General features: G+C 43.5%; 1 protein-coding gene across 1 annotated transcript; it reads left to right on the top strand.

The window, feature by feature from the left end:
• The first annotated feature begins 357 nt into the window (after positions 1-357).
• NFE2L2 (NFE2 like bZIP transcription factor 2) lies at positions 358-23929 on the top strand. The gene is made up of 5 exons (XM_084265250.1): positions 358-468; positions 18996-19265; positions 19429-19524; positions 20186-20365; positions 22225-23929. The coding sequence occupies exons 1-5, from the start codon at positions 439-441 to the stop codon at positions 23431-23433; spliced, it is 1785 nt and encodes a 594-aa protein (XP_084121376.1). The 5' UTR covers positions 358-438; the 3' UTR covers positions 23434-23929.
• The last annotated feature ends 323 nt before the right edge of the window (positions 23930-24252 follow it).

Genomic DNA, 24252 nt, shown 5'->3' with positions numbered 1-24252 from the left:
TACACCAGAGAGCACACACCGATACGCCCCCGGTTCCGAGGTTTGCGCGGGGAGCACCGGCGAGCGACCACTGCGGCCGGACCAAGGTGCGTCTGGCCATTCCCGGGGACAGGGCGGGGGCTGGCCCCGGCGGGGACGGCCACTCACGAAGGCAGCCGCCGGCACAGGGGGTGTCGGGCGGCGCGGCCGCGAGAACGACGGGGGCGGGCGAGATTCCTGGCACGGCGGCCGCCGCTGCCGGGAAAGGAGCCGCCTCCGCGGGCTCCCGCGGCCGCTGAGTGGCTGGACGGCGGCGGGGCGGGGCGCGGGGGCGGCCGCTGGACCGGCCCGGGCCGGGCCGCCTTCGGTCCCAAACAACCCCGGAGCGAGCGGGTGGGTGTCGCCGGGCCAGCCGCTACCGCGACGTACCGGCCTCGCCGTGTTCCTCGGCCCCGCGCGATGGAGATCGAGCTGCCGCCCGCCGCCCAGGTGAGAGCAAGGCCGGCAAACGAGGGCGGAGCGGGGAGGGGGCGCCGGCACCCCCCCCACCTGCCCTCCCAGCACCCGGCCCGGCCTGGTCAGGTGTCCGCGGGAGGGGCGGGGCGGGTGGTCACGAGGTCGGCGGAGCACGTGGCGCCGCCCCGCCCCTGCGAACGTGCTGAGTCATGGTGGGGGCGGGGCGGGGGGGCTGTTGAGCTTTCGCGGCCCCCTCCCGGTTCGCTTAGTCGCGGGGGGGGGTACCGGGTTGGGCCTGGCCTGGCCTCTTCCAGCCCGCGTCGGTTCGCGGAAAGGTCAAGTTAGGGCCTCCGGGAGCCGCCTCCTCGGCAGCTGCCCGCTGCGGGCCGCCTTGGGTGGGGTCAGGCGCTCGGTGGAGCTGGGGAGGGTGAGAGGGCCGGAGCCAGCCCCTGGGGGAGCGGCTGGGGAGGCGCTCGCCGCCGGAGGGGCTGCCCGCGCCAGGCGCAGCCTCGCGCCGCTGCCCCCGGCGTGCTCGTGCACCTCTCGCTCCTTCCTCGGGTGAGTTACGCAGGTTTCCTTCTGTCGTGCCGCCGCCGTCCGTCGCGGCTGCCCCGCCGGGGCCCTGTCCCTGCCAGCGTGCGGCCGGAACCGGGCAAGCGGGAGCTGTTGCACAATCATGTACTTCCCCGGGGCGGCTTTGGGTTTGGTTCAGCCTCTCACACGCAGCCTGTGGAGCTGAAGCTGGGGGGTGACCCTGGCTCCTGGCTGGGCCGCTGGTGAGGGGCTGTGACCGGGGAGCTCCCCTCGCACCTCTGCCCGCTGGCAGCGCCTCGAGGGGCTTGAGCCCCAGCGCTGCTCGGGGGCGGTGGCACCGGGGGAGGTTAAGTCTCGGTGGTCTCCTCCGAGGCGCGTCCCTGGGAGGCTTTGGGGTGTTTGGGTGCATTCGTGTTCTGTGCTGCAAAGCTGCTTCTGGTGACGTTCAGCACTTTTGGAATGTGGACTTGGTGCAGGAGTGGGGTGAATAGCTAAAAACATAATCGAACTCTATTTTAAATTCATGTTATTATCGCATGGTTGGGTTTTTTTTTTTATTTTAAAATGGAAACTGTACCCTTACTAACTGAGTATTAGGTTTAAGGAAGCAATACTTGAAACTTTATCTGGCGCTGGTTTAATTCTTTTAGTTCTGCTAAATCAAGGCTTGAATTTTGAGGGTCTTTCAGTATATGTCAGTACAATATCCTCTGTGTAATGCAGGTTTCTTCAAGACTGTCTGCCAATCCTTTAGGATATGTGAGTGGGCACTTACTACTTATTGACAGTGTTGATACACCTTTATCTGTTCACTGAATGCTGCTGCTTTTCTGTCTTAGGCCACCCATGGCTTTGCCTGCCCCATCTGTTTTTCTTGCCCTGGGCTGGGTAGTGTGTCTGTGACCTCTACCTTGCCTCCTTGGTTTCTTGGATATCATTGTGACAAAAATCAGGCTCTTGGCCTATGCTACCTAAACATCCTGTGAATTTCTTTTTGCCTATAGTAGCCAACTAGGCCTCTGCTCTTGTCTGAGAGCATCTTGCAGGCTGATTCCTGTGTACCTGCTTTTGTCCCTTCTTGCCCTGCGACTGCTCTGCCAGCAAGCATAGCTTCTGTTACTTGTTTGCCTACTTTGTCAAACCCTTTCTACCAAGCCACCTGTTGCAGTTTTCCTATCTGAGCTCAGCAGCTGCTGGTTTCTTCTCCTGCAGACCTAGGCTGAAAAGGCACTGCATGTTTTAGATAGTTTGTGATTACCATCTCTGACATATCTTTTTAAATGTGTTTATTAAACGGAAAATTCAAATGCCCTTTCCTATAAAACACTCACTAAACATGAGAGACAGGGAACACAGGCTTCATTTAGCAAGCCAGCAGATGGGAAGGGTGTACGCTTGTGCAAATACAGTAGTCTTTTATGTGCCAGGAAGCAACCGTCGTAGCAGCAAAGGTGAGTGTGAAGGACTGGGATCCATCTAGATCCTTAACCAGAATGTGAAATTGCCACCTTCTGCTGCATAGTTCTACAATAGCCTGGAAAAAACTATTCCTTTGCTGTACCTCTCTGCCTGGAAATAGGTCGCACCTCTGTATGCGGAGGTGAAGTGGGATGTCACATATTGCATGCTAACAGCACAGTCAGCGAAACACTGACGAGAGAAGAATGCAATGGAACAAGCGTCAAGATGTTTCACATCACACTTGTGAAAGCATGGTATTCTCATAGTAGCCGCTTCCCTCTTTAGTAAATTTGAGGTTATGGAAAAGTTTGCCTGTAACCTTGTAAAACAGCTCAACAGCTATGAAATTTTGAACTTAACAAGAAAGCAAAAAGAACTCGCTTTCCAACACAAAGAATGAAGCTGTGGGTTGCACTTAGACTGAAGTAAAACCAACTGTAGCAACTGGCAAAGCCAAGAAAGCAAATAATTGAGTGCCCGTGTTAAGTGTATTTGTTAGGGCTTTTCTACCTAGAGAACTGCCTTGAAGAGTCTCCAGCTCAATTAGTGTGATCCCTTTGGTATAAAGGGCTTTAACAAGGAATTACATGTACTCTTTTTTTATGACATGCTGCATTAAATTGTCAAGTGAATGGGTTTGTTTTTTATTCCCTAATGGCCTGTCATTTCCACATGAGGTGGATTCTACAGGCACAGACAAACAAGTGCATCGCTCAGGGCTGGCAACAAGTTGTTGCTTTTTGGGTTGGTTGGGGCTTTTGGATATTTTTAGGTTTTTTGTGTTTCTTGATCAGATACTCCTATTCAACAGGACTATCAAGATATCTTTAGAAATATGTATTTATCTCTGTATGTAGATAAATTTCAATACAAGAAAATGTGCATATTTCTGTATATAATGTTATCTCCTAAGATTCTGGACAAGTATGGAGGAAGTAGATGACAGAGTATCACAAGTTCTGTCTTAAGTAAAAACGCATTTGTTTTGACCCTCTTGGCTCATCTGTGCTGACCCTGATGTCGAGCTTTCTTTCAAAACTCACAAAAGGATATCTTTCAGTTAATCCAGTGGTAGATGCAATGTAGTAAATATCCAATATATGAACACTGTTCTGCAGAGTCTTAAAAATGTGCTGAGAATTTACGGCTATATTGGAAATTGATGGGAGTGCAAGAAGTTAATTGCTTTTGGAAATCCTACTTGAAGCAGTTTGTGGTTAGGACTCTAAGTTGGAGAAGAGTTTGGCTTTGAAAGTTTGTTGGGAAATACTTGAAAGAGACCAAACTGGAACAAAAAAGAACATTCAGTGTAAGCAGAGGGCAGCTGGATGATCTCGTGTGCTTTAAAGGACTTGAGACTTTTATAGCACTGTGTGAGTGGTTAGGAAGGTTAGTGTATGCTCCTCACTGATATTCATGGGCAAGAATAAATTTGGTGCTCTGTCCTTTTTTTTTTTTTTTCCTCCCCCCCCCCCCCCAATTTTTGAAATACAAGAGACAGTATAATTCTTATTCAGGATAAGAATGCAGCAGGTTATGTGTAATCCCTAAGGATAAGAATATTGGTAACGATGTGTCCAGTTCTGTGTCTGAATACATGCTTGACTTCTTTTAATGTCTTTTCCTCAAATTCTGTATCTTAAATTTGTGAAGCAGAAAGATACCTCTTTGATAGGCATTTCTGCTTTTGTGATTCTGACTGGAATGTAGTAGTAGCATATTAAATATACTGATTTTGTTAAAGAAATCTTGGGTACCTTTGTGAAACGTGCTGGGCTCTGCGAGATGTTGAGGAACACCAGAGGTGGAAGGAGGGAGCAGAGTGAAATATGTCTTAATTCGCTTTCTCAGTAACACATTAATTGTTTTATAATTTTTCCTGTAGAGTTGTAAACTCTTGTTGTGCTTGGTCCTTCACTAGAGTGAACAAACCCCAAAATGGCAATAGCGGGCGCGGATCAGACTTTTAAAGGAAAGTGAAAGAGTCAATTGCAGGTCCAGAAAAAGGTGAGCTTAGGAGAGAAGATAGAAAGCTCAGAAGATGACAGCAGATGACACCCACTGCTTCGGTGCCTGTAGTGCTGGGTGTGTGCTTCGTTGGGAAGAAGGAATCTGTTTTAATCTTTTTCAAAACACATCTAGAACACTGCCTCTTCCCCTCCCTGCCAAGATTACAAAGAAAAGCTTTAAAATGACTAAACCATTCACAAAAATTGGGGCAATTTATGAAAGTTTGATGTATTTGCGATGATTGTGTTGGCTGAGGCTAGTACAGTACAAATCCAGGCAGTAACCTGTCCGTGTGAATTAAATATTAATCCCTTGCTGCTGTGCTTAAATTGCAGCCAGCAGAAAGCCCTCTGAAGTCTCCAGGTTAATCACCTAGTTAAAGTTTGTTTTGGCCTCCATCTCATTCCACCCTGAAGTGTAACGAATTATTTTAATATAGCACATTCCTAGAGGACTTGAAAGGGTTTGAAGTCTGTTTGGTTTTCTGATAGCGTGCTATAGCAAAGTTGGAGTTTGTGCCTCAGAATACAGCCTGGGATGAAGGGCAAAGAATACGATGTGTTGGCAAGATTAGTTCTCTTTTAGTAATAATGTAGTTTAACTGGTTTTGGGAGCACTTTCATCCGGTACCTGTGCAAGTCTGTCTACGTAGACCAATGGAAAGTCAGGTAGGAGGAGCTGGAAGTTGTGACTTTGAGTTCGTGTTATCCAAAGATGATTGATACACAGCAAACTGAAATCCTGCTCAGGATTGCTCAACTGTAATTCTTTTATAGCATATTTGTTTTATTAAGGTAAAAGGTAAACAATTAAACCAGCCAGCAACGCTATCTGTGGTGTATAAAACCGCTTTAAACCACGGAAGGCTTATCTGGAACAGATACCAGCAAATACACTTCAAGTAAAGATAGGCATTGTGTACTTTTATCTTTCCTACCCAGTAACTGCTTTCTGTACAGGAAAAGCAAAGCTAGTGAGAGTCATCTATTCACTGGCAGTAGCAAGAAGTTAATTCTTTGTGTAGCACTTAATTTATTTCTGACACCTAAGAGCACAGTTACTACTCTGTGTAGCATAGTGCTGAAGCAAACACAGAGGCAGCTCCGTCTTGGGATTTCTTTGTTTCAGTGGTTTTTATTTTTTTTTCAGATATGTATTTTATAACTTTACCACCTTTTAAAATAAGGAAATTAAAAAGTACTTTCTCCAGCAGAGTATGTTGTTTTAATTTCAGTATAGTTTTACCTTGACAGACATAGCCCAGCAGTACCAGTTTCAAATAGAAGCAAAGTCTCACAGAACCATACATTTAAATGAAATATTAATCTGGCACCATACATTGCAATTAAATACTACTTGGGGTAATCAAGCAGTCTGTAGCAACATCAAGAAAAGATAAAAATGTTGTGATTATTTGACTGTTTAGGAGAAGGCTTGAATTTGTCCTGTAAAGCATCTTCTGTTTTCTGTCTTTAGCCACTTTGAATTCTTGGTAAAATAATTGTTTGGTTTTCTTCAACTGACACATTGATTTTTATTTTTTTTTAATGCTACATGTTGATACTCAGGCTTTGTGTTTGGCTCTTAATTTCTACTTTAATATTCACTTTAAAAGAGTTAATTCAAGTGCTCTGCTATGTTGATCATGGAGATGATGGAAAGCAAATAAGTTAATAAAAGTATTAACTCAGACCTAAGTTAGCATTATTTTACTAGTAGAGAATAACCACTGCTCAGTGGTATATTACTAATCCCTAGCAGGGGTACTAATTGAGAAGACTGTAGTAGAATGGGTAGATCTTAGAAATAATACTTATGTGTGTGCAGTTTATATCTACTACATATCTGGTAGAAGGTTTTCATTATGTCTGTTTATGTTTTTGATTTTGGCCTGTTTAGCTGCAGTTTTTATACTGGAAAGAAGGGATATAAAACAGTGTTTATTTTTAGCCAAGTTATTTTGGAGGTCCTGTAAATGACTATTAATGTTTCCTGTCTTTACCATTACATTAAACAGCTTCAAGAAGTATGCATTTTGAAGTTACTGAAGTACCAAGGCAATTGAGACCACCTAACCATGTACTTGCCTTGCAGAGTCTTAAGACTTTTAATCTAACATCTGCTGTATTATGAGCAATGCAATTAAAGAAACTTTCCTTACTATTCTTTAAGTTTGATGTTGCAGCAGCAAGTTACGTAAGACCAGTTTGAAACCATCTCTTTCAAACCTTTTAAGGAAGTGTCTTCTGTATGACTGTGAAACATAGGATTTTTTTCTCTCTTGCCCCCACCTCTGTCTTGCAGCCTCAAAAGTTTTACTGCTGTTTGCTGTATTGGTTTTACATGCTGTCTCTTGTACCTATTGAACAAACAAACAAAATGCTTCTGGAGACTGCTTGCAAAACAAAGTTTGCATGCTTGAGAAATTGACTCAGAAGGATCTTAGTTGATAGCCTGCCTTTAAGAGGAGGTTTGTTTTATGATTAAGGCTTTGTTTTATGATTAAGGGTGTGCCTATTTGCTGTGTTTGAAATTAATGCTCGTTAAAAGTCGAAGCAGTGATTTTTCTACAGCTGAGTTATGTGAGAAGCTGCTGTGACTTTGGTTTGTTTCCTGCTCGCATCACCACCAGAATTTAGCCATAAAGAGCTATGATGGAAGGATCCTGGGGGGCTTTTGTTTGTTTGAACCCTTGTGGTAAATATGAGTACCTGCCTGGTTATTGCTGTAATTACAGTGGAGCAATTCCTGGAGCTGCTTGTGCTGTTGGGAGATCCCCATTCGGAATTGCCAGGCAGCCCCCCGATGCAGGCCTGCCACTCCGGATGCTGCCTGCTCCCATGTGAAATGCCCAGTCTTTCTGTCTGCTCCACGGCTGGTGTTTGTGTGTTGTGCTGCCTGGAACTGGAAGCTTGGTCACTTCTTCTTTCGGTCTTCAGGAACTGTTTGCTTGAGTTATGTGGTGTTGGATAAGAAGTCTGAATTTTGTCCTAAACCAGGGTATTTCCAGTTAGGTTGGGGGCGGTTACGTGGTCAGATGACATGTTCCCCAGACAGCTGGGTAATAAAACGATGGGCAAAAGAAAGTGACAAGGGTGGGTGGGCGGCTCTGAAGGCTGGTGCAGCTCAGATGGATGTGGTTTTTCAGAAATTTTCTGGCTGGAAGGAAAACATGGGAACTTTAAGTATCAGAGGTCACTGGGCGTGTTCCACCCCAGCTTGTCTCCAGCAGTACCGGAGACGTAGTGACTGATACGTATGCACAGGGAGATAATACAGTGAAGTGTTCTTGGAACAATGTACTGTAGACCCTGGTGCAACCTTTTGTGAATTATTTGACAAGATGCACAGGCATGTTTTCTGTCTTAAAACATTGAATTATGTTTGCACTTTTTTCTACTTGATTGTCCCACTGACAGTTGTAAAATAAGTCAAAACAAGTAGGATTTAAGATACTGAAGGATAAAAATGGAAGTACTTCAGTAACAAAGTTGTACTGCTAAATAAGCTGTGTTTCATCACATTATGCTATTTTGAAAGTGTCATAACATCTGACAGCTGGTCTTCAAAATTATTTAAATTTAATTCTTTAGATATGGAAGTGTACATCATGCTTCTATACCTTGTAGCTGTGTATGCTGTAACAGAATTACAGCACTGTGACTTCTAATTTAGCATTTGAACTAGAAGACTATCAGGTCAATTTTTCCACTAGTTGAAGAATTGCTGGGACTCAGTGGAATGCTGTAGTTCCTTGCAGTGTTTTCCAGCTTGACATGTGATCCTTTGCCATCTGTCATTACAGGCATCTAGCCTGCACCTACTGCTCTCGGGAATCCTTGCCCAGCTGATAACCAGTGTGAGCATCTCTAGAAATTTCTCATCTCTTGAAGTGTCTTTTTCCTGACAAAATGAAGAATGGAAGCCACTTAAATAATGAAACTGTTAAGAATGCTTTAAATTATTCTGAAAAAATTGTTACGAAGGTCAGAGCCGTAGAATTATTTTAAATTCAAGCTGAAACTTTGATAAAGCATGTGTGTGTGTGGCAGAGATGATGAACAAGGTCTTAAAAAATGCAAATAGTAATGACAGAATTAAGTTCATAGCTGACTGAGTACTGGTTTACCCTAACAAGATCTCTATTTCTCATTGTCTAAAGTAACTGTACAATAGGAAACCTTCAGGGAGGTTGTGGGCAGTGGAGACTCTTGGCTTGGATGGAAGGCTGCAGTTACTGACTGTTGAGTTATGGGGATTTTGTTGTTCTTCTGAGGATATCAAGAGTTACTGCTTTTATATAATTTGATAAGAGCCATTATAAAACCATTTGCCTTCGTTGGGTTGTACCTTGGAAGACAAATTAGTTACTCTTGCTTTCAGAATTTATAAATTGAGTACTACACAGGACACAGTACCACACAGAGACAAAGTTGTAGTTCTGTACAGAGTGCTGTTCGGTTCCTCAGTGGATTTACTCTTTTTTTTTTTTTAAGCAAAAGCTGTTGTGACATACAAAAATAAGTTGGCATGTAGGTGCCTGAGGTGTTGGCCCTTCTAAACCAGAAAGCTCAAGTTGTTTAACTTTGCAGGACCTTCAAGTGGAAGAGCTTCCTGAAACCTTTGTGGGGCTGATAGATTTTGGAGGATTGCTTCTTGCTAAGTAGTATATGAATTAAAAGTACTTAAGAAAATGAGGAAAATCTATCCTTGCCTCATTCTGTGGAAAAATGTCTCATGTATTTTGGTGTGGCTGGAGGAAGGAGAAAATCTCTGCAAACTCCTTTCATGCAAATTTAATAACTATTTCTATGATGATTCATATAAATTTAGGAAGAGCATTGTTGGTCATTGGTGCACATTGTTTGGTTTTAATTGGAGCTTTTTCTGTAGTATGTCACTAGTGTAGGCTGTGCACAGTGTCAAATAAACCATTACTTGTTTGGAAAGATAGTGTCACCACAGCAAAAACTTGCCACACTGGGCCTCCCTTCCTCAAATCTGGTATGATCCTGTACTGTCCGGTGATGAGCAGTTGAATAGCAGGGTGTTCTTGGCGTTTTTTCTTTCTCCTTGTAGAAAACTAAACCTTCTCAAGTGTATTCGAAGTTCTCAAAAAAAAAAAAAAGATCCTGCTTATTTATTCCAAACTGTGCACTGACACCAAATTCCCAGCATTATCTGTGTAAATTATATATATGAAAAGTGAATGTTAATTGCAAGAGCCTGATCCACAAGGGTATTCAATACCTGTGCCCCACAGGCTGCAGTAGGCAGACAGACCCTGCCAGATGTGCACTGACACAGGCAGAACATGTCCCAGCTGACCACCTCTGGAGCAAGCTGTATTCCCTGCCATGTAACCATGTTAAGATTTTAGACTTGAGCTGGTGCTTTGAGGGTGATGAGGTGTTTGTGTGGTGGTCAGCTTTTCGAGTTTGAAAGCATTCTTCCTCTGTCAGCTCAGCTTGGAAGCGTGGAAGAAGGTCCTGGATGCAGCCAGGCGGAGTAGGTGTTGGTGTTGCTGAAAGAGGGCCACTGGATGTGCTGGCAGTGCAGGAAGTGAACCTCCTTGCTTTCTAACCCACACAGATATTTCTGTTGCTTGCAATTGTAGTTTGGCCCCTGAACAACAACAGCAGCAACAAACAAAGTTGCTTGTCAGATCAGTGAAGTGAAACTTGGTGAGACATGTTTCTTGTAATACTAGGGCACCCTGTTTCCCCATCCAGGCTGTAATGACCCATCTGCTGCCTGTCCCAATAACTTGCCCAGCGGTTGGCAGAGTGACAGCTCAAAAGGGGGCTTTACAGGAGCGTCCCAGCACAGTGCAAATGTGCCATACAAGAAGGATTCTAAATTGTCCCAGAGAACACTTTGGCCTGCAAGCAAACACACTCCTTTCGTGCCTGGTTTGAAACACGCGACTCCAAAAAGTGTGTAACCCTGTTGAAATCAAAGTAGTGGCTAATAGGTCATAGCCCAAGGTTAATCCAACCTAATAAATGTTGCTTATTGTTTTGTTAGGCTCTTTTCTCTGTTTCTTTGTTCATCTTTCCTTGCTTCCTGCTTTGTTTCATTGGATTGTAGGAGCATGCTATAATTTGACTGGATCCTGTTTCCCAGATGAGTGAACCATTATTGTAAACAAATCCTCTTGTAGATAAACTAATGAGTAGCCTGTGGCAGTGTCCACACACGGTACATGCCTGGCTGGCTACAGCAGGGTAGCTGGAAGATAATCATTTAACAGGTAATTGTTTTCCAAGTGCTGTAGGTCCAATATATAAAATGAATTGGGACACACAGGCTTTTGTGTTCCCATGGTTAAAAGATCAGCAGTATTTTCAGATGCTGTATAGCTTTTGCATTATCTGTTTACATGTAGGGCAGGGATTTTTGTGCTGTGTAAGTGACAAAATTCAGTGTATGACAGATTGGTTTTTTTCATGATGCAGTTTTGACTTTGGAGGAGAATATCCCAAACAGAAAGCTGTTAAGATCGGCTTTTCCTGCAGTAGTAGACCTCTGCCTGAGATGGCTACTACTTGAATACCTTTCAAAATGGAGTTACGTGGGCGCAGTATGTGGTGATCAGACAACAGCTAGAAAGTCAGCCACAGGAGACTCGGTTTGCTTGCTGGGGCAACACAGGGACTTTTGTTGGTGTATTAAGCATGTAAAAACAAATAGTGAGCCTAACCCTATCTTTTGTAAAAACAAGCATGTATTTTTGCCAGCCTCCTGGTCTCATTATGCAACTTGTGTAATAGATTATAACTTGAGTACTTATTAACTTTGTGTGCGTATTGACTTAATCATTTTGTAATGCTGCTGAGGTAAGATAAAGTAATGGCTCTGTTAAGCTGAGAGAGAGATTCAGAATTTGAGTTGAAGAGACCATGACACTTTTTATACTAGCCATATATGCTGTGGAAAAGTGAAATTAGATTAATGCAATATAATTAGGACCAAAATGGAGGGACTGAAACAGCAAAGCTCTGAAATGTGTAGCATTCATGGCTTTAGATATTCATATTCCAGAAAGCACTCTGGGACGTGAAGAGATTTAGGACTCAGACTGAAGAAGCTGGTTGACACACATGGCTGTTTGGCTTTTGCTTAACAGCCAGGGTAGTGCTTGTATATATGGGCATAGTTAAATTTATTCAAGAAAGATTCATTATCATCAGCTTGCGACGTTAGACCTCAGTCAGTCTCTTCCTTTAGGCCAAGGAAGAAATGGGGGAGCTTGGGACGTGTATGTGATAGGTTTGACCATGAATACTAGAGAATAATTTTTGGGAAAACAGATACCGCACAAAGAGAAAGTGCCAATATTGGATTTAAGACTCTGCTTTCTGTAAGGTGTGCAAATGAGTCAGATTTCGGGTTTGTTTTTTCCCTGAATTGTTTTTAAAGTCATCGGGGCAGGATCAGTCGTGGGACCATTCAGCCCCTGGAAGCTGCATGCTCTATATTCAACTCTAGTATTTTCAAGCTACCTTGTAAAATACATATTGATTAAACAGTTTTGAAAGTCACAGCTACTTCTGAAGTGTCTGAAAGCACCAAACAATCTTCTGCAAAAAATTCTGCAGCACTGAGCAAGAATGCCCTAGTCTGTCATACCAGAAATGGTCACCTCAAGGCAGACTGAATGTGATGGGAGGAAGATCTCTGTCTGTGTTGCTGGCTCCAGAGATCAATGAGCCAGAGAGGAGAATGTCGCTCCTGCTGAGGTGCCCCAGGCTGGGAGTGCGTGCTGTGAGGCTCTTGCACATGTTCAGTGTTTTAAGGAGTGGCATGGAGCTGGGGGTTGATTTGATTTTGCAGAAAAAGAGAAAACTACTGTCAAAGTGAAGAAGTAAACTGCTCTTTATGCCGTTCCTTTTCCTTCTTGTTGCTGTCTTTCTGATGAGGGTGTCTTTCCTAACCTGCTGTGGTCTTGATCTACTGTTAGCATTGGGATGTTGGAGCTTTAGGAGCTGGAATGAAGTTAGTACATTAAGGAGCATGAACAGCCTACTGCAGCTGTTCTGTATTGCAGGTACCTTCTGGCTCTTGGTTGTAGCCATTAATGCTGTTCCCGAAAGATGACGCTTCAGGTGGAATACATAAGGTGTCCAGCTCTCTGAGTTAGTTATTTCTGGGGTAAGGGTTGGGAGGGTGGATAGGCAGTGTCCAGAATTGCACTCACAGGGGAAGAGTGTCCTGCCAGCCAGCCAGAGCCTCTCCCTAGCTTTGTCAGAAAAATGCCTGGACAAGGCTTGAAGTGAAACTTTCTTGAGAATGCTGGAGAATCAGCCAAGTTGTTTTTCAACTAATCTAATTTGTAAGAGTAGATCCTGACAGTGTAGCATTTCTTAGGAGAGCCTGCTGGAATACAGTGGGAGGGACAGTCTGAAACATGAGATGTATGTTAGGAGAAAACAGAGACTAGGCCCTCTTAGCTAGCAAAACATCAAGACTTGTTCTTGGCCTTGCAAAGCATTCTAGAGGTTTCTTCAGTAAAAAAATGGTATTTGCCTTCAAACATTTGCATTTCAAGGACTGGGCTTGCCTCCTATGTCTCTGTTGAGGCAGAAGAATGTCCCAAGACACATGGTCAGAATTTTTCAGCAGTCTCATATAGGCATGAAGAGGAAATTCTTTTCCAGCATCAATTCTTTGTAAGGGCTGGAAAGCCATACCTTTCCAGGTAAGTTAGCCTGTCAGGGCTTAAAGAGTTCACTGACCAAGGTGTCAGACATCCAAAGACTATTTAGGGCCAGGAAGGGTAAATGGGCATTATAAAGTGTGGTATAACATCAAGGCAGACTGGTTTAGTCAGTTCAGTCACACCAGTAGTAAGCAGCAGAGATATGAAAGACAGACACCCCCTCACACCCACCCAAGGACCGTGCTTCCTCTTAGATTGTCTGGTAGGTCTTGATGAAGAATGTGGGACAGCAGGCAGCTCCACAGGGCAGTCAGGGATTTGACCTTGTGTATTAACAAATGCAGGTTGCTGTCATGTGGCTTTGACAGCTGTCTGTTCTGTCACACTTCCAAATCCCAAATCCAGACATCTAAAATTGCTGTTGTACTGCTCTGCCCTCCAGCATAAAAGAGCTTCTGCCATTCCCATTTTGCCATACTTCTCACAAGGGCTGCTGCTTTTCAAACAGTTTGTGTTCTCACTGTCCCTTCCACATCCTTGAGTTAATTTTTCTTCAATTTCCCTTTGTAAGGGACTGAAAACAGTGGGACAGCTTTCAAAGCTCAGTTGTTTCTGAAAAAGTTATGGTGTTGGGCTAACTTCATCGGCTTGCTGTGCTTTCTCTGAAGCACGAGGCCTATGTGTCCAGGATTTATTTCCTTAGTTATCAGTTGTAATTCAGTAAGTAACTTACCTTGGAAAAGATTTAGAAAACAAGCCACTAGCATATGGTGATTTCAGAGATCATCTGAAGACATGGAATGATTTATAAATTGTTCTTAAAGCCCACTCGAACAACATCGGTTCCTGAGGGTAGCGAGGGGAAGACATTCAGCTGTTGCTTGCCCGGTCTGTGCTTCTCTTCAGTAGTAAGATGCTCCCAGCAACTTCTCATGCACATGCTTTATTACTTGAACCCCTTCCTTTCAGTCTTGCCATGGAATATCTCAGGTCCCTGAGTCTCACTTCCTGCCAGATTTTTTGAATAAGGCAAAACCAGAAGGTGCTTTTTGGGCATTCCTTTCACTTTCTGGAACATAAACAGGAATTGGGGGGTACTTTGCCATCTCTGTGTTGCAAGTAAGCTATAGGGGTGTTCTGCTTCTTGTGGGGTCTGGGCCTGAGCTCCCTGCTTGATGCAATAGACACAGATTCTGCTGTTTTTTTCATTTATTCATCCTGGCGTGTGAAATCTTGGCTCTTCTACGAGTTAGGTACTAACAGATTGCAGGAGCAAGTATAAATCCCTGCCTGGTGAGAGATTCTGCTAGTGTTATCCCAGTTTTTGTTGTAAAAGGCATGACTTGTAAGAAGTAAATGTGCAAACCCCAAGATGTGCCCTGTATTAATAATGAACTGAAAGTGCTCTCTGAGATACCAGATTGGTTCTCTGCTGACACTTGGGCTGCTGGATGTTTCCACTTTACCAGTACTACCTGTAAATAGTTTATATTCCAAACGAAAACAAAACCAGTCAGCTAAACCAAACAGGGCTGAAATGAAAGATTAGCATTTCATTTAAAGCACAAAAATCAGTCTCTGAAAATAACATGAAAACAGGGTCTCTTTCCTTTGTTTACCCTACTGCAAATATGTTTGCTTAGGAGTAATAAGAGTTAATTGTCAAACTTTACAATGTAGTCAGAGATTTTGTCATAAAATGTATAACAGACTCTGCCCAGATGGCAAATGCTGATATGTAAATCTAAAACATGAAAATTTCCATTGAGGGCCAGATGGTGCCTTAATGTGAATTGTTTAACATTTATGTTTATCTTATTAAAAGCGCCTTTATATGTCCAAACTAAGCTATCAGTGTGGTTGGAAGAGCATATCACTAAATGAACAAAAAGAAAGAATCAAACCATGAGTGCAAGGCACCTCCTGCTTACATGGACCATGGGAGAGCAAGGCATGTCCTCTGCTGAGGGGGAAGTTCTTTCTCTGTTTACAGAGCTGCGGAGGAAATATAAGCAAAACCAAATCGCTGTTTACTTGGGGGAAAAATTAGAACCATATTACTTTCCCAGAAGTTAGTAGGGCTGGACAGTGGTAATACACACATTAAATGCCACGATGTGTTTCCCCTCCAAATAGGTGCTGGTGTTCGGCGGGAAGGAGCTGAGCCCCACAGGAGGAGGGGAAGCATCAGGGCCACAGGCCCTTCCTCCTGCGGGGCAGGCCTGGCTCTTCCTGCCTGCCCCTGGCTCTGCCAAAACCATCGCTTCCTCTGATGCAATTGGAGGGATTGCACAACGGGGGAAAGAACAAACGGGCGCTTGTGGACTCCCTCACATGAGGGGCCGCTGGCGCCGTTACAGTAAATACGCCTGATATTAAGGGAAGTGGTTAGCGTGGCTCCAAAGGGCAGCAACGGTCCCAGGTCAGATGAATCTTTCACAGGAGACTCTGTGCACGTGCTCCAGTTGGGATGGGACTCTGTTCAGCCCTCCAGATGAATTTGAGAGACCAGCACCTCCTCTGGATGCATCTCAAGGGTAGATGTTGCACGCGAAGAAGTAAAATACACTTTAGCAGCTTTAGCTACACATTCCAGACATCAAATACATAGTTATTTTGGGGATGCCTTCGCGGTGGGAGGGAAAACATGCTTCGGTGATAAACCTAAAATAGAGAGCCTGCCTGTGTCTGTGGGTACCTCAGCGTATGTGTGGGACAGTGCTCAACATGGCAGGGAAATAATTTAAAGAGGATGGCTACAGGGAGGCTGAAGGAACAAAAATTGCAAAATATTTGCTTCAGACTCCAGTTTAGAAGAGTTGTTAAAGTTCTCTACCATCAGCTTGTGCTGGGGCTGTGGTTAACTCCTTAGTGAGTCAGTCAGTCGCTGGTCAGTGTTGACTCCGTTAACTCCACTGACCTGAGGTTTTGGACTAATGCCCAGTGTTGTTTTTTTTAAGGGTGGTATTACTGAAATCATTGGCTGAAATTATAGATAAGTGTTAAGTGGCAGGTTAATATTTAAATCAGAGTGCTGTTTGATATTACATATGAGCATATTGAACAGAAGGACGCTTCCTCCATGCAACCCATTCCTATGAAGAGTATTTATTCAGTTAGGCTAATATTGCTGTATCTATACAGAACTCTTCAAATTGAAAATAGGAAGGCTTCTTTTCTAGCTATATGGTGGAAAAAGGCAACCAACCAAAACACAAAACAAAACAAAAAGATCAAAAAAACCCCAGTCTTTTAAAGTGTCACAGATGCAGCAACGAATTTCAGTGTAAGTCGGGGCAGAGCACAACCCTGCTCAGCAGAGCTCAGCCCTGGGCTGGCTGTGCTTCCGCGTGAGAGGGTGACAGGAGCCCAGCAGCGCTGGCGGGCTTCTCACCCAGCAGCTCAGGATCCTGGAAGCCAGGCAAGCGTGTTCATTCAAAAATGAATCCTCCTTGCTGAATCGGTGGCTGCACGCACACACACAGAGGTGGTGTGCAGCCACAGGGTTACTTGATTTCTTTTTTGGCCAGCTGGTGCCTTTGGAGATGTCTCATTCCACCAGCCAGGCAGCACCCAAAGCTGCTTAGTTTGGTAATGAGTACGCCTAGTAGCATGGCTGGGAGATTTAGTAGCTGTGCCTGAAGTTTTTCTGCTAATGCTATGTGGCTTTTCTTGAGTAAAACAAAGTTTGCCTTCTGTAACTTTTTTTTTTTTGATCCCTTTTACTCTTTGTGATTAAAACTGAATCTTAGCACCAGTTCTGCTAGTTTTGTGCTGTAGTCTGTTGCAGCTCAGGGAGGAAAACAGCTCTGTTAATTCACAGCCTCGTGCGTTATACACAGAAAAAAAATCTTTTTGAGTCACATTTTTAATGGTGCCTTGTATATGAATAATTCAGAAGTGAGCCCTAAAATCCAGATCCTGCAGTTTTATCCAGAACATATTGCAAATGCTCTGAGACTAGGAAACTGTTTTGAATCTGCTGCAGGAGGAGACAGTGAGCAGCTGGTAAACTACTGGCCCTTAATGAAGCTATACCATATTGCAATATCTCCAATTACTGCAGAACTTAATTAGTTCATTTTACCCTGCCAGTCTGGAGAGACCAAACAGTGTCTTGGGCAGCCACTGTAATTATTTCAGCTTCTTCATTGCTGGCCATTAAAGCTGAGTTTGGGCTTTCCCAGCAAGGTGTATTAAATATCTTGGGTTTGGGAATGCTTGTGTCAAGTTACATAAAATATCTGTGTGTAACTGCCCAAGTTTTAGAGAAAAGTACTTTTTTTAGTAACTGGTAGAAGTAATCTAGAAGATGTGTAAATATGAGTGCTAATGGTACAGTGTTTGTAGCAAAGGAATACTGAATTGGTGTGTTCAGATGTGGACTTGCCCTAACGCTCTCTGCCAGGGCTTGTTGCAGAGAAGTGATCGTTCTGGGGTGGCAGCACAACTTGGTGTTCAGGTTACTATTTTTCCTCCATTTGAAAATAGTCTTTAAAGATAAGGGAACAGCGTTAATTTCATATGATGGCAAAATAAATGTATCTATCTTGGGTGTAAAGTGCTGACTGAATCAGTAAGGTTCTGTTTAAGTGAAATGTGGAGTTCAGTATGTTACTTGCCGTGCACTAGCCTGACCAGAATACCCAATGCTTGACATTTTCCCGTGCTGCTGCTGAAGGGTAGTTTTAAGACTAATGAAACATGCTGTAAAATCAGAACTCCCAGGCACCAGCTAGAAGTTGTTGGCATTTGCCCATCTGACAAATAGGGTGACCAAGTAGTAAAATTCTCTATGAGCCAGCATACAAACTGATGATTTTTTTGTGTTAGGTCTTCTTTACAGAAGAAAATAGTCCTGACTGCATCCCTTTAAAGATACTGAATGTTTGAACAGTAAAAAACCCCAACATGATCTACTAACCCTCCCTCCCCCCCCAAAAAAAACCCCCAACCTTTTATGCAATAAATTAAAATAACTTGTAACCAAATCAAATAATAACTGGGTGGTTTTCCCTAAAATGGGAGAGTTTAATTTTGCCTCTGAAACACTGCAGGCACAAGGGGTAGCTGATTTCCATGAAGTTTTGGTGGTTGTTATCTGTCTGAAAACAATTGACTCTGTCACAAGCCAGGGGCCAACCGATTACCAACATATGACACCCATTCACCTCTAGTTTGTACTCGGCTGCTTCAAATCAGCTGCACTTAGAATATCATCTTGGACTAAGCCTTCAATTACCATTATTTTTGTTATAGTCTTAATAACTGTGTTTAGTATTACAGTGATGTCGTGTCACCTGCTGACTTTGAAACCAGGTTGTCGTCCGACTCTGAAGCCCTGTTATGCTGATATTTTAAGATTCTTAGTCCCAGGATGGAACATAAATATTTTAAAACACATTTTGCAGTGTGGCTGTTACAGTTACCTCGGGCAGCCCTCTCATGGTTTTAGTCAGCTTTTGCAGTTTTATAAGATCACACTGGAAAAAATTTACATAGGCAAACTTGTCAATTTCCGTTCTTTTCCCTTAATTACTTTCTTAATGTGACATAATTCGCTCTATAGCTTTGTATTTTCTCTGAGGTAACTTAGGAAAGAAGAATATGCTTATCCTCTGGCTGGTTGGTGTGTTAGGATATGGGCTGTAACAAATGGCTTCATTTTTCTGAGCCTGAGTGTGGGGCACAGCAACCAAACCATCAGTTCACACTGCAGAAAGGTCATTAGAGCGCCGTGTTTTGTGTATGCAGGTTTGTAGGATTAAGAGAATAAGCCTCAGTTACATGACTCTACCTCTTTAATATGGGATTTAAAAGCTTTGCTATTGTTCTAAACCAGTTTTGCTGGGAAGGAAAGGAGGCTTGCTTAAAAAAGTCATTTCTCTTACAGGACATGAACTTGATTGACATCCTTTGGAGGCAAGATATAGACCTTGGGGCAAGGCGTGAAGTTTTTGATTTTAGTCAACGACAGAAGGAGTATGAACTCGAGAAACAGAAGAAACTTGAGAAGGAAAGACAAGAGCAGCTCCAAAAAGAGCAAGAGAAAGCCTTGCTGGCTCAGCTGGAGTTAGACGAAGAGACAGGTGAATTTGTTCCTGTTCAGCCAGCTCGGCACATTCAGCCAGAAAATACTGAGCAACCAATCGTTTTTTCACAGGTAAACTCTCAACATGTTTGTGAGTGTGTGTAAATGTGTTTCCATTCACAGGAAGACATAATGTTAGTGGTTACCTAAAGCAAATTTGCATTCATGGCTGTAATGGAAGATTCCTCAGTTATTCAAAGGTGCAGTAACGTTTTTTCATAACTTTCCTGTTTAGACTACACAGACTTCAAAACCAGAAGCTGAGGCCTTGTCCTTCGATGACTGCATGCAGCTCTTGGCAGAAGCATTCCCCTTTATAGATGACAATGAGGTAAAAATGCATGGTACTACGGTGGCAGGGTGGTCTGAGGGATCAGTCTCATGCCTTCTGTTACTAATATTTGTCTTCACCAAAATATTAGTTTGTGATAAGATCTGAGGTTTTTCCCCCAACCCAACTCCAACTGGAACAAAGTGATGTACTGAGCTTAAGCCAGGGCCGTGGCTGGAGGCAACAGAGTGATGCTGTTGTGTTCCTCCTGCTTACTGATCCTGCAGCCAGGATTCAGTGTGTAACACATGCTGACAATCGTTCCAGTCCTGCAGGTAATGGGGGTGGACTTTGTCTGTTGGTTACAGTGAGCTCAGTGCAGCGCTCTGGCGTTAGTGCGTTTGAGTTGCTGTATTTCCATGTGCTGACCCAGACCATTTGATGTATAAGCCCTTTGCCAGCCAGTTCCTAGCTTCCCCCCCCCACCCCTTATTTCTGTCCTTAATAGGAAAACTCCTTTTATGGGAGGACTTTTGTATTATCCAGTTATTTTGAAAAATATTTTTATTAAGAAATGCCTGTCTGTTCCACAGAAATGGTAGAACACCATATAAAGGATTTTTGCTTTGGAAAATTAGAAGTTGTTTTTTATGTGGGATTTTGTTGTTGTTGTTGTTTTCTTTGGGATGTTCTAATTTTATTTTTTTTTTAAACACTCAAGGCTGCTTCAGCTGCATTTCAATCACTGGGTCCTGCCCAGATCAATAGCAACCCAGTCTTCATTTCCTCTGATCAAACTCAGCCACCTGAATCGCCTGTTCTAGTTCCACTTACTGATGCGGAGAATATGCAGAACATAGAGGAAGTGTGGGAAGAACTGTTGTCCCTTCCAGAGTTACAGGTAAAGGTTTAGTACAACAAGCACCGAAAAAAAACTAGCGTGGTGTTTTGGAAAAGTATGGTACCTCAGAGAATGCAGTACAAGGGTGTCTTAACAGATGGTGATTCTGAATGTCACGTTGGATTCTACTGTAGGATGTCCGTAACTCAATATGAGCTGAGGAGGAGGAGGAAAGGAAAGGAGGAAGGAAAGTAGTTGTTTATCAGAAGTCCTTAGTAAAACACAAGCTGTCTTTGCAATCAGAACTTCCCCATGTTTAGCAAATCATTGTTTGTCTCTGTATGCAACTTCTGATGGCGTGGTCATGGTTGAAACTGCAGCTGCTTAAAAATGGCCACTGCTGTGTTACAGACCCGCAGCAGGAACGGTCTCCACGAGCATCACTGAAACTCTGTGCTTTGCCGTGTCTGAGTGGGTTGTATGAGTTACTTTTGCATTCAGTTTTTGTCTAAAGAAACAGACAGTAATAGAACATGTGTTTTAATACCTAGGAGAGTCGGGTATAGTGACATAACTCTTGTTTATAAATGTTCAGTAAGAACTAATTATGTAACGTACATCAACTGGGTAGTTCAGATGAACAAAAGAACCACTTTGCTGGAGTCGTCAGTTGTGCATTACAGGGGGCATCTGGGGCTTCTTTTTCCTCCTACTCTTACGTTTCTGTTGATACTTTCTTTAGACTTGACTACAAAATCCACTCTAGTTTTTCGCTTTGTTTTTTTTGTATCTTTCAAAATTTTCCTAATTTCCAAATCTTTACAGCTGTGGTTGGCTTTAGAGCCCCTGCATCAGTAACAAGGGTGATTGGCTGTCTAGAGGCAGGAGTGATGCTGAAAATAGGTTAAGAAACACAACCGAAATTGTCTGTTGCAGTAATTCTGACTAGCAAGTGAATAATCTTCTGAAAGAGGGGAGAGAACTGAATTGGAGGCATTGACTTTTATGAGTTGTGTTTGAAGGAGAAAAAAAAAATCAAGCAAACGTGCTCGGTCAAAACCTTAGCTAAGCCTTGAACAGTCTCTGGTTAAATAATCAGTGTGTGGTCCCTGAAGAGAAACGATCACTTAGTAATTGCCTAGTTCTTTGGGGACAGCAGGTGCACTTATTTCAACTTCGGTTAAGAAACTGCCACCCCCTTGGAAGGAACATTGGTCTTGTAGCCAATGAAAGCCCATCAGTGTAATAGTCTTCAGCGCTCACAGGGATGTTAGCCAGCTTAACTAAAAGTATGTGGGGTGAGTTAATGTTTGCAGGGCTTTGTTAGTACTCTTTTACTTCACTGAGAATTACACTTCTCCACACTGAACAGCTGCCTCGTTTGTTCAGAATCTTGGTTTTTGAGGAAATCTTCGCATAACATGAAATTGAGTGCTAAAAGTAATTGTGTGCCAGTAATGCTCGTTAAGTCTCACTCAGTAGTTTCACACTTGCTGTACTCACGCCATTCCTAGCTGTGCTGCTTGTGAGAAGCTCAGATCTGGCAGCTCCAGGATCCCCACAACCAATTCAGCAGAACAGGAGGGCTCTGTGCAGCCTCCACAGGCATCGGAGTGCATAGGAATAGGTGTGTCTGGCATCTTACCATGAATTTGAGAGGCTCTGTCCTGTCCTGATCTAAGTAGCTTTCTCCAGAACAAGTTGCTTCATGCTCTGCTTAGGTGTACCTAGTCTTCTTCCTAGATTGCCTCTCTGTATTGTGTGGTGTAGTCATCCAGGTTACAGCGCTGCTGTAATACCCCTTTTCTGTGTGCAGGGATTGTTAAAATACTTACTGGTTGTGGGTGATTGATAGAAAAATGGGTTTGTCATCAGTTGGTGATGGGTTGCTCAACTTCTCTCTTACATTTCCCATGTAGTGTCTTAACATTGAAAATGATAACCTGGCTGAGGTAAGCACAATCACAAGCCCTGAAACCAAGCCAACAGAGATGCACAACAGCTACAGCTACTACAGCCCGTTACCCATCATGAGGAAGGATGCTAACTGCAGCCCGGATTTCCTGGATAGCATTGAAGGCCCCTTTTCCAGCATTTTGCCACCGGAAGACACCAGCCAGCTGAGCGTGAACTCTTTAAATGACACATCCCCACCAAACTCTGATTTCTGTGAGGATTTCTACTCCACCTTTATTGATACAAAGGCGAATGGTGAGGCAGCCACGACAAACACTATCAGCCAATCCCTCGCGGAAATCCTGAGCGAGCCCATCGACCTTTCTGACTTCTCCCTCTGCAAAGCTTTCAATGGCAGCCACTCAGGAACCGCACCGGAGTGCAGCGACTCCGACTCTGGTATTTCACTGAACGCCAGCTCTAGCGTAGCCTCGCCTGAGGATTCTGTGGAATCATCTGCCTATGGAGATAAGACTCTGGGTTGCAGTGATTCCGAAATGGAAGAGCTGGACAGCGCTCCCGGAAGCGTGCCGCGGAGTGGTGCTGGCGGCCACTCGCTGCGGCTCCAGGACCGAGTGTTTCCTTCCGTGGGGCCACGCGCTCGAGGGCCGAGCCTGCAGTGCACAAACACGCCAAAGAAGGAACCCCCCGCAGCTCCAGGCCCCCCCAAAGCTCCCTTCACGAAAGATAAACCCTCGAGCCGCCTCGAAGCTCATCTCACGAGAGATGAGCAAAGAGCAAAAGCTCTGCAGATCCCCTTTCCTGTGGAAAAAATCATCAATCTCCCTGTCGATGACTTCAACGAGATGATGTCCAAGGAGCAGTTCAACGAGGCCCAGCTTGCGCTTATCCGAGACATTCGCAGGAGAGGCAAGAACAAAGTGGCTGCTCAGAACTGCCGTAAAAGAAAACTGGAAAATATAGTGGAACTGGAGCAAGACTTGAGCAACCTAAAAGATGAGAGAGAGAAATTGCTTAAGGAAAAAGGAGAGCATGACAAAAGCCTCCGTCAAATGAAAAAGCAACTAACCAGCTTGTACCTCGAGGTCTTCAGCATGCTACGTGATGAAGATGGGAAGTCTTACTCCCCCAGTGAGTATTCCCTGCAGCAGACTAGAGATGGCAACGTCTTTCTTGTTCCTAAAAGCAAGAAGTCAGAGACTAAACTTTGAAGGGCAGCACAGCAAGTGACTGTTCCCCCAGTTACTATTTTTATATCGTTATCCTGATTACTGTGAGGTGGAATGCAGGATTAGGTAATATTTTTCCAGTAATTCTATGCAATGATGATTTTAAGGTTAATAATTAGTTTATGAAAGATACAACTTTAAAACTAATAGTGGAATGCAGATGGATGTATGCAAATTTGTAATCTCACTTTTATAACAGACATAGCACCACTTTGGCTAGTTTCCATATACATGTAAATATTTAAAATATACCATATTTATATGCTGTTACTATCTCTTGTTATATTCATAGATTTATTTGATATATATATAAATGATTTTAGCCTTCTAAATATAATTTCTTGCAAGACAAAGAGGATGGCTTCTGATGCTTTTTTATAAATATGCAATAGTGTTTGTTTCCCGTTTTTCTTACAGGTTTATACTTGCTTTATATTTAATATATGATTTTAATTTAGTATAAAAGTTGATAACTTCGTGTTTGATTTTGATTTATCAGTTCGTTAAACTTTTTTTTTTTTTTAACTCTACTTCATACACGTTGATTTCCCTGAAGAAGGGAAATCCTCACAAGTTTTCCAAGGCTGAGCCTTCACGTAACAAATGGGCTTAATAAGCAGAGGAGTGTGGCACAGCATTGCTAACGCTTCGTTGAGCGGCACCGTAACCGCCTCCGGGAAGAGATGTGTAACTTCAGTTTCAAGTCCAGGCTCAGCTTCCATAACTTTTGTTTTGCTCTTTGAACACTACTTTAATTCATGATCTTCCCTCCAAAGGCATGTAAAGTCTGTTCATTAAGAC

This window comes from Gallinula chloropus, assembly GCF_964237585.1.
Source record: "Gallinula chloropus genome assembly, chromosome: 5".
Taxonomy (NCBI): domain Eukaryota; kingdom Metazoa; phylum Chordata; class Aves; order Gruiformes; family Rallidae; genus Gallinula; species Gallinula chloropus.
This window is presented reverse-complemented; position numbering and strand designations above follow the sequence as displayed.